General features: G+C 30.0%; 2 protein-coding genes across 2 annotated transcripts; one reads left to right on the top strand and one right to left on the bottom strand.

Annotated features, from left to right (window-relative positions):
- The first annotated feature begins 6 nt into the window (after positions 1 to 6).
- On the top strand, positions 7 to 3,242 carry CAELF3B (protein EARLY FLOWERING 3b). The gene is made up of 3 exons (XM_004498869.4): positions 7 to 319; positions 1,188 to 1,239; positions 1,997 to 3,242. The coding sequence occupies exons 1-3, from the start codon at positions 51 to 53 to the stop codon at positions 2,996 to 2,998; spliced, it is 1,323 nt and encodes a 440-aa protein (XP_004498926.2). The 5' UTR covers positions 7 to 50; the 3' UTR covers positions 2,999 to 3,242.
- Positions 2,698 to 6,857, bottom strand: LOC101489305 (protein neprosin-like). Its single transcript, XM_073367600.1, has 7 exons — positions 6,672 to 6,857; positions 6,146 to 6,232; positions 5,585 to 5,842; positions 4,730 to 4,891; positions 4,351 to 4,404; positions 3,835 to 3,981; positions 2,698 to 3,729 (listed from the first exon to the last, which is right to left on the bottom strand). Exons 1-7 carry the CDS (start codon positions 6,816 to 6,818, stop codon positions 3,358 to 3,360), a joined length of 1,227 nt encoding a protein of 408 aa, XP_073223701.1. The 5' UTR covers positions 6,819 to 6,857; the 3' UTR covers positions 2,698 to 3,357.
- Positions 6,858 to 11,350: the final 4,493 nt, after the last annotated feature.

The following is an 11,350-nucleotide window of genomic DNA, read 5'->3' as shown; positions in this document are numbered from 1 at the left end:
AGCAGGAATCTAATGACAGCGAACATGGTGATGGTCTCATTGACTCTGCGATGGATATTGATAATAGAAACAGTCTTGTGTTAAGAAGCTGCTCTCATTCGACAGTGGACCAAACCAGTGTACTTGAAGCTACCAATGATACTGAATATCATGATACCAACATTGACAGCCCGATGCAGAAAGGAAACTCAGAAGGAAGTGACGATCTTTCCAAGACCTCAACTCTAGAAAGTTTGTCAAGCATGGAACTTTCTCCTGACGGTATCGTACAGATACTAGGTCAAAAACATTTTTGGAAAGCAAGACGGAAAATTACCACGTAAGTATCGCTGAACTTCTGTAGCATCTGCATCTGTGATGATGTCGAACTTGAATTATTTCCTTCTGAACCTTTACTAATGTATGATTAGTTGATTCTCTTATATCTATCAGACTTATTGGTTTTTAGTAACTTCAGTTTTGTGAATTGAATTCTATAAGTTTATGCTTATGTGATGGAAAAGCAATAATTTGTTTGTTTTCTTTGGCATATGCACAGAAATTTAGAATTAAAAAAATCCTTGTTTGATTTGGTGAAGTTTTGATTATTGATGTAATAATGAGGCTTCCTTCCCCTTTTCATAACTTCGTATGCATTTTGATTTGGATATGAGGTCCGGTTCGAGAATATGTCATATTTTTGCCTATTGCCACATACTGCAGGTATTTTTCTTTTCTCATATTGCTAAATATAAAGCTGCAGTAATTCCTTTTTATGCATTGTTAACTATTCTAGGCATATGACCTGAATATATACGTTTCTTCTAAGGGTTCAAATGTGGTTTTCAAGAAAACTGTAGTAATCCATGAGCGGAATAGGTGTTAATTATATAAAACTGCCATGTTAAACGATTTGTGTTTAGTTAATACATTACAATCCTCCTGGAAGAATTGTGTTTAGATTTCTGAGAAAATATGATATCCTGTTGTTTTAGAACAGTAGATATTTGGCTTGATTGACTGGTTACATGAGGTGAGGAGCATATTTGATTTTGTTAGTTACTGATTTAAATGTTTGTCCTTTCAACTGTTCAACACGATCATATCTATCTAGTTCCAAATGCATCATTTCACTTTATGTGTATCAAATCCCATATTCAATGAGTATTGTGCAATTTTCTTGATTTAACTCATTTTCGTCTCCACAGTCAACAAAGAGTGTTTGCGGTCCAAGTGTTTGAATTGCACAGACTGATAAAGGTAAAATGATCTCTTATATTGGCTTGTATTGGTCCAAGATGGGAAGCATTAGGGCTGTTCATGGTTGGTTTTTTTAAAAAACCAAACCATATCCATTTTAAAACCAATATATGGATTTAGATTTATAACCAAATCCATTATTTGGTTTAAAACCGGTTATAAAACCAATTGTAAAATTGGTTATGGTTAAATAACCGGTTTATAATTAAGCAACCAGTTTTGAAAACTTTAATTTTAAAATCGATTTTTTTTCAAAATCGATTAAAATTTGATTATTTTTTTAAAAAATATTTATTCATAGTTTAAAAATCGGTTATTTAAAAAAATCGATTTTTTTGATAAATTTTTTTAAAAAAATTCTCACCAAATTTTTCGAGAAAAAATTTGATTTTAAATTTTTTTGAGAAAAAAAAAAGTTCTTTTTATTTATTTTTTCCGGTATTTTTTCGAAAAAAAAAATTTCAAATTTTTTTCAAGACATAAAATCTCAAAATTAACAAAATATTGGTAGTGGATAAAAACCGGTTAAAAACCAAATCCAAATATAAAACATAAGTGGTTATCCAACCGATTTTAAATAAACCGGATTATAACCATATGATTTTAACCGGATATTTAAAATGGATTTGGATCCGGTTTTGGATTTGGGCCTCATAACCGGATTTTTTGCACAGCCCTAGGAAGCATGCTAGCTTTTTTGTAATTAGGTTCACCCTTCAAGTGTGTTCATACCAAATAATTCATTTAATTTCAACAGGTCCAACAGTTGATTGCTGGATCATCAGATCTTTTGTTCGAAGATGCTGCTATTTTGGGAAAATTTCCTCTGCAGGCATCTACTCCTAAAAGTATCTCATTGGAAGTTATTGTTGAACCTCCGACACAAAATCATAAACAGCAAGACCATTCTGAAAAGCTAAACCATAAATTGGAACATTCTGCTGAAAATGGAGTAGGGAAAACATCCTTTTCATCCCAAAAATATGGCAGTCATCTTTCCAATTACACTCCTTTTTATGGAAATCCACACCAGGAAAATGTCGTTTCCCGGAGTTTCAATCACTCACCTGGATATCAGTGGTTAATTCCTGTTATGTCTCCTTCTGAGGGGCTTGTCTACAAGCCATATCCCGGTCCTGGATTTACAGGACCAATGTACGGAGGATGTGGGCCATTTGGACCGGGTCCTCCTAACGGTGCGTTCATGAATCCTGCCTATGGAATTCCAGATTTTCATCAAGCAGTTGCTGTCTCACCCTTCATTCCTCCAGGCAGTTACGCCCACTTCCCTCCTCACTGCGTCCCAGCAATGAATCAATCAGCATCAGGCTCAGTTGTTGAACAGGCGAACCGGTTTGCTGCACAAGTTTCTCATGACTCAAATGGTAATTCATCTTTAGTTGGAGCCAGTTTTAACACTCATAATCAAAGCTCATGCAATTTGACAAATCAGAAAAATGGAGCCACATTACACATCACAAAATTTCAGCCATCTATTGAAAGAGAGTTACAAGGGATTCCAACAAGTAGACCTAATGAGAAGGAAATAAGAATAGAGAAATCTGCTGAAGGAAGAGATGCACTTTCTCCTTCTTTTACGGCTCCGTCAGTATCAGAGGAAGTCTTCCAATCTCTTGAAACCAAACAAAAACCGCAGGTAATTAGAGTTGTGCCACATAACCCACGATCTGCATCGGTATCAGCTGCTAGAATTTTTCAGTCGATCCAAGAAGAGAGAAAACAATATGATCTAGTCTAATGCTGTTTATGGATGTGTAACCTTTAGAGTTTAGAAATTGGATCAAGTTACTGTACTACTTTTTGTTGGGTTATTTTATTTTACTTTTGGTGCTGTTATAATTACAGCACATTGGTCTGTAAGTATGTAGATGTTATAATTCTATGGAATAATCAAAATTGGTCAAATGTAATATTAATGTATTTGAATATCGAAAATTTTCTGTGGCTTTCACCATTAAATTGACTATCGAAAATTTTCTCTACGTGTCTTTTACCTTGACAAGTTAAATTGATTTGCGCAAACCTAAAGAATGCAAATAAATAGTGGTAGCAGTATAGTCTTTTTGCTGAATGTAGTTCATAATTTTCTAAATGTGATTAAGGGCACATAGGGTTTCTACCGGGTCCTCCATAATAGAACTCGGGATCTTCAACATAATCTGCATTATATCGAACATCATAGCAGTTATATTCATCTGAGTAATAATCAACCCATTCCGGAATCTTCAAGGCCTCAGAATTGTCATGAATTCTCATCCTCAATATGGAAGATGAATCACCAGAAGAAAATTGTCCATTACCCATTTGTGTTTTGGTATGAGGAGTATTTCCAACGGTTGTGCTGTAAACTTCACCACCCCATTCAACTGATTCAGCATTGTAGCATATTGCTCTGAATAGTTCAGGTGGCCAATAACCTATGTTGGTCTTCTCACCATATTGCACCCACCAATTGTTAGTAATTGGGTCCTAAAGCAAAGGAAAATAATGATTATTAAATGAAAAAAATTTGGAAATCTTCATATAATGGTTATATTATATATTACTTCAATACTTCATATAAATGTTTGTTACCTTATAGATGTAAATAGTTATTTTATATGGAAGACCGCCAGGAATTGATATTGGATAAATTGCAGCACCCAAGGCAATTTCGTTGTTTGTCTGAATAAAACCAGGACAAGTCAGATCAAAGCAACCTGTTTTCTTTGAACCATCAGCCTGTAGAGATTGGTGTTCCATCATTAAATACCCAAAAGTAGAACAAATTAATGAAATTGATTGTTTATAGAATATGATTTGAAGTTTTTGCTTCTAAAACATAAATTTTAGTCTCAAATTATGGTTAATGATGTTCAAATCTGTGGTTAACTATGTTTAGTTGTGGGTTAATGAGTTGTGACATCTTGCTAAATTCATTAGTCATTCATTGAACATAATTAAGCATATCTTTGAACTGCATGAACCATCCTAATTAATGTCAAAATTTGATGTGAAATTTGTGTTTCAAAATATCATTTCTCTTCCAAATAAAGGGTAAGTCTACATGCAGATTAATTGTGTAAAACTGATGCAGTTCCATATACTTACAGTCCAATATACGAATAACCGTGTCTTCCTATCTCCATATACACTAGGATTGACCTGTAGCAAGTTTATTTAACACAAAGATAATGAAACATTTAACAGCTGAAAAGTTTTAAGCCACATTAATAAGCACAAGGCAAGGGACAATTTATAACTTCAGGTTCAAGCAAGATATCTGACTCTAAATATGATAAGGTAATACTACCTCTTCTCTTTTCTTAAGAGACAGTTAGGTCATCGAAATGTATCTGACACTTCAATTTTTTGTTGACCCAACTGACTGTTTTAGAAAGGACAAGAGGGAGTAATAATTTGAAAAACACTTTTCTTACAAAAATGACGAAAAAAACTTTATGATAAAGTAACATAAGCATGTTCTTACCGCCCATCCAGATTCAACACACTCAAAGTCATTGTAAGCTCCATTTAAGAGAGAAACCTGTGAAGTGCTGTATTCATCATCCTTTTCAACATTAGGACTGCAAACTTTAATGTCTCCTTTACCTCCCAAGTAGCGGTATCCATCTGCGAACAATATCGCCTTCTGGTTCACATAGATATCAAATCAGCAAAGCACAATTGTTTGTTGCTTCAAGTAAAAGCAAATATGCTTAATTGGCTATATAATGCTAAAAAAGTTGATAAAGCAAGCTAATAACAATTTTTTCTTTTTTAAAATTTCGATTTGTTGTGGTCACTAAAACACAAGCTACCGCAGTCACGAGATCGATATTATTATTAGATAAAGATCAAACGGCTCATTCTAAATATAAAATTTGAATTCAATTTACTAAAGTCAGAACTTACTTTTTTCCATGTCAGAAAACTTTGTTAAACATATATTTATTTCTATACAACAGCCAAAGACTTGTCTATATAATAATGTATACAAATAAGACAGCCAAAGTTTTCATTAGAGAAGCAGCATACCAAGACTTTGTACCTATTATCATACACGAGTTCTAGTTGATGATAGTGGAAATAGTGAAATAATAAAACATTCTTCAATTACACAAAGAAAACACAGTAATTATATCCTTTCATACTACTCCATCAAACTACTTTCGTATTAAAGAAATTCAGTTAAATGCAATTAATTTTTATATTTCATGTAAAACGTAAGTCAAATTTATCTACATTAAATAAATGATATATATTATGAATAATAGTTAACTTTTGTTTATGTAACTAACATGTTTTTTTTTCTATAGCATGCATACTGCAGAAACTAACTTACAGAGTGGTTTCTTAGCTGTACAAAGGAATCAATGTTCTGATTCAGCACTTGTCTGTTTGAGAAGCTTGGTTTCTTCCTTCCATATTCATCAATTGAATGAGCCTTGAGCAACTCTCTCTTTCCTATTCTTCTAATCGGTATCGTTCCTTCTGGACAACTTCCACTTTTTCGCCATATTTGAGAAGAAGTCACTGTCACATATGATTCATCATTCCTTTGCTTCACCTCCTCCTTAGCTGAATTGTAACTGGGAACCATCTGATTACATATTTTATTTAATCTTTGTTTAGTTTTGCGGTGACAAAAATTAATTTCGAATAAATTGATTTTGATTAAAAGTTCATTAAACAATAAGTTTATAATTAAAAATCTAATTAGAATCAATTTTAGTGGTAAAAAAACAACTATTCAAGAACATTTAAATATGTTAAAATTAAATTTCCACTTTTAGAATCACTTTAATCATAAGTCCAAACAAGCAATTAGTTCTATTGTAGCATCTATAATTAACCCAAGAAAGTATTGTAAACAAAATAAGAATCAATCTTGAAGAGCATTCACCTGAATTTTGTGATCTTTCAATGCAGGATGATCAAATGCAGGTTGCTTTTTAATGTCGATGCAATCGATGATATCTCCATCATCACTCTAATAACATGAAGAAAAAATATATATAATTAAGCATTAAAGTTAATTAAACTTTGCACCTTGTGTGACAATTTAGAAAATCTTAACAATACCAAAATTCACTCAATTTAAACAATGTATGATATTATTCATGATTAGATTTCTTCGAAGCTCGAAAGTGTACCTTTAATTATATTATTATCTAGTGCATCTTTAGATTTCGTTGAAGCTACAAAGTATACTTTTTATTAAAATTACAATGCTTCATTGTAATTCTACCAAATTCACTATTAACTAAAACATGCACCTAGTATTTCTAACTTTCATATTTATGATTGACTATTACTAGATATTACAAGACTAATTAATTAGGTAATAACATGGAGATTAGAGTGTTACCCTTGATGGCCTAATATAATGGAAATTATGGAATGAAGAAAAACCAAAGAACTTTTTTTACCTGAATGGTTTTTAATGAGTGTTTTCTAAGATATTGTAATTTTCTCTCAACTTCTAAAATCTTGTGTTTTGAGAACAAGCTATCATTATTAGTACCGTAAGCTGTAATTGCCAGCACCATGAGAATGAACAATATCTTCTTTCCCATTCAAACTATGTAATAGCTAATTATATATTATTGGTATTGATTCCTTTGACACAAAATCACATTAATTAGTAATGGAAGACAAAGATATATATAGTGATACATGAAATAATTTATTGGTAACATGAACTATATATGTACATTGCTTAACAATAAGTTAGCTAGCGATGTCTGCATGAGTTACCGTCTATATATTTGTCATTCATCTTATGTTTACATCATTCACCACTTCTTCTATCGTTCAAATGCAAATGCATGCTTCATTTATCAGCCACCTTCCCATCCCAAAAATTAAATTTGAGATCAATGTAACACCCCAATTTTCTATAACTAAATTATTATATTTTATTATTTTCAATTGAATTCAGTAGAATAATAATTTATATTATTGTATTTAATTAAATATAATAATCATAGTTAAATGTGAATTATCATGTTTAAAAAGTTTTAGTGAGTATTATTATTACTTTGAATTTTTAAGTAGTGAAACATAGAGAATTTAAAAGTAGAATTAGAAAATCTCAAGTCAAATTTGTAAGTGACCCAAGTTTGGGGCATATAGCTAACAAATTACCACACTTGAAAAGAGACAAAAGAGTGAAATACATATGACTTCCCTCTCCTCCATACATATACACAACACCACTTTAGTTGTTAGAAAAGAAGGACCAACCACCATCCTACAGTCCTTGTTCCGTTTTATTATTAGTATAGGATTAGGTTAATTGTGTTACAACTTCTATTTTAAATATTATTGTCTAAATTCTGATTAGTTTATCATTTTAAGTTAATATGAATATTTTTTTTTTATTATTTATATATTTAAATTTAATCTGATCTGACATCAATGTAATAAATTAATAAGTGTTAGCTTATAATAAAAATTATCGCATCAACGACGGTGATGTTCAATTTCATAAATTGAAAAAGTTAATAGACCAAAATTGCATAATTAAAAATTAAGAAACTAAAATCTAGACTTTTTTCAAAATAGCAATTAAACTTATAACATATTAGTTGCTGTCATATAGTACTTTTAACATATAAAAAGTGTTGTATGATACATAATTAAATTTTTATCAATGATATATTAATAAAGACTGTTGTATATGATATACAAATTAAAAATATAATATGATATAATTCTATTTTAACATATCGTCAATAATTTGGATGATTCTTTATGATACTTAATTTATCGTCGGTAAAAAATTTGTTAAAGTTGAGATTGAATCAAATTCTTTAATTATCGTAAATCTTATTTTAAATGGGTGTATTGTTACCAATCCTTAATTATACTTTATTTCAGATCAGGGTCTTTGTAGATTCCTCTATTCCGTGAACCATTAAAGAAATAAATCAAGTTGAAGATTTTTGTTGCTAACTTTGAGTTCTCTCTTTCTAGAAAAAAATTAGCATTATTTATATTTGTTACACCTTCTTCTTTAACCTTCTTCTTTTACAATCTATTCATAGAAAACAATATAAAGTAAATTTAATTTAATTATTCATAAAAAAAAAAATAAATCTAATCGTAAATTTATTTTTTGTAAAATGTGACATTTAAGCAAATGATATACCTTGTAACATAGTATACAAATTAAATTATAATTTATTAATTAGTAATAAATACATAATATCTATAAATTTAAAATTTAGGATACATAATTAGATATTATGTATTTTTTTTTATCAAAATATAATATTTACTGTAAAATTATTAAGGTAATTAGAATAAAATAATAAATATGGAATATTTAGATCAGACTAGACTGTATAACAAAAATAGAATAAGTTTTAGACAAATGCACATAATATTTACTTAATTGGTTATTGGGTTTAAAGACTTTTGAGTGTAATATAAAGCTCATAACCAAAGAGAATTGGAGACAAAACCTAATAAGACTTCTTTTAAGTATATTTTTTTGGGTCATAAATTACAGGGGTAAGAGACGATTCAATTTGAAGAAAATTAATTAACTTATATAATGACAAAATTGATATGAATATTGTTCATAAAACTCATATTTGAGAGAGAAGAATAAAATGAAATTGATATGAACATTGTTTTTAAAACATCATTTTTGGTATGCTTCTGTTTTTTCATTCGCTGCATATAGTTGTGTTTGCTATTGTAATTAAATATTATAATTAAATATTTAAAAATTATATATAAAATTCATTATTAAAAATAAATAGATTAAGTATTTTTTTTAAGTCAAATAAATTAAATATATATATTCAAAATATTAAATAATATTTATATAAATATTGTTTTTAATTCTCCAATTCTTAATAGAATAAAGAATAATAATTTAAAATTTGGCAAAAAATAAATAAAGATTACTTAAAAAAAATTAAATCAAAATTTAAACTTAAATTCTTAAGTAAAACTTATTACAACTTAAAATCATTTGGTTCTTCCAATAACTAATTCATAATTATTTTTATAAATGATTTTATGATTTATTTTATAAATAAAGATAGAAATATTTAACAAGTGAGTTGAATCTAGTTGAATGAGCAAACTCATGAGTGAATTCAATTTTAAACAAATATAAAATTATCACACGTGAAGCAAACCTACAAAGAAAAAAAAAACAATTTTGCTTCCCACACCCCTCAAATTACTTCTCACACCTCTCAATTTTTTTAAAATAAAAAATACCCAAACTACCCTTTACTCTATATTCACTTAATACCTTCATCTTCTAACTTCATCTTCTTCATCTTCTATAACCTAATACCTTCATATTCATCTTCATTAACCTAATACCTTCATCCTTCATCTTCAATCATCCACATTCTTGAATCAAGTAATTAATCAATCTTCAATCATCTTCAACACCATCTTCAATCACTTAAAGCATCTCTTCAATCAAGTAAGCAATGATGTTTTCGTTTTTGTTTTCTGGGTTTAACTCTCTGGGTTTTGAATTTTCATGAATGGGTTTTGAATGTTCATCAATGGTTCTGGGTTTGATGGTGTTTTCTGGGTTTTGAATGTTCAGATACGTGAAGTGAAATCAAGTATGTGAACTCAGATCACGTAGGCTGATGGAGTTCACGTACGTGAACTCAGATCACGTAGGTGGACGTGAACTCAGTTAACGTAGGCTGATGGAGTTCACGTACGCGAACTCAGTTCACGTAGGTGATGGAGTTCACGTACGTGAACACAGTTCACGTATGACTGAGATTTTACAAATTTTCATCATATACGTAAACTCAGTTTACGTATGTATACGTGAATTCAATTCACGTATGTGATACGTGTGTAAGATTTATGGGTCACATATGTAATTAATTAATAAAGTGTGTTAGGGTCATTATATAATTAGCCAATAAACTAGGGGTCAAATAATATATAATAGTTTATGGCTAAAGAGCATAATAGTTATGAAAATTAATAGTGTAGATACCAGACAGTTTCTAATTTAATGAGGGGCTGAATTAGAAATACTGCAATTTGGGATATAACTAATAATAGTTATATATAGGGGTAGTGGTCCCCAAGGCAAACACAACAAGACTATTCAGTTTCACAAACCAAAGAGGAGAAAACTCTCTGGTTCTCTCTATCCCCATCAAGAGAGCAATATCTTCAGGGTGTTTTGCTGAGGAAGATCACCCAACCCATTGGCTCTATCATCATCATCCCAGGATTTCATCAATGGCAATTCTCACAGGTACGCTTCCGCCTTTGGTTATTCATCTTGTAATTGGCATGGATTGTTGAGCAAAATAAAGGGTTTTTTCAACAATTGATATCAGAGCCTACCATGTTTAATTCATAATGAAATTCGGTTATTGTCTTTGTTTTAGGATTCAATTTGGGAATTTTGACATGATTGAAATCTTAGGTTTGGTAATTTATAATTTTTTTTTTTGTTGATATGCCATTGATGGTTTACTATAAAGATTTTCTATAATTGTTGATTGTTTTGGATGATTGAAACAATTAATGAATCGTGAATAACGCCATGAAATTCTGTTCAATATTGTTTCATTGCCATGGCTTATTGTTTCATTGTATCTGTATCAAGATGAATTTACTTTTGCCATGAAACTCGTGAAATGGTTGAATTCCATAACCGCTTGGAACTGTCCATGAATGCACACGTACACAGAAAGTTTAATAACTATAATGTTTGTTTTGGTATGCACACATGTGTGAGAGTTCTGCTCTATATGGTTTTCATTCTTTCTTGCTTGATCGTCGAGTTCCGTTGGAAAAGTTGAAATTTTTTTTTTTATGCGTGTTATTTTATTTTATTTTTGATAATTTATCATTTTTTTTATAAAACAATAATTATCAAATACTAATGAAATAAAGTTTATATTAGTGAACAATATTTTTTTTAAATATTGTTTTATTTGGATATAATAAATATATGTTCAAGTCAAGTTTGACATTTTGAATGAGTTAATTGAAACTTGACGTCGCTAAAGTGACCTCTCTTGTCTAAATTGCTCGTGAAGAATGTCAAATGGATGTGTATATGTTTATTCATGCGGGTATTGACCGGCCCAAA

This window comes from Cicer arietinum, chromosome 4, assembly GCF_000331145.2.
Source record: "Cicer arietinum cultivar CDC Frontier isolate Library 1 chromosome 4, Cicar.CDCFrontier_v2.0, whole genome shotgun sequence".
Lineage (NCBI taxonomy): Eukaryota > Viridiplantae > Streptophyta > Magnoliopsida > Fabales > Fabaceae > Cicer > Cicer arietinum.
This window is presented reverse-complemented; position numbering and strand designations above follow the sequence as displayed.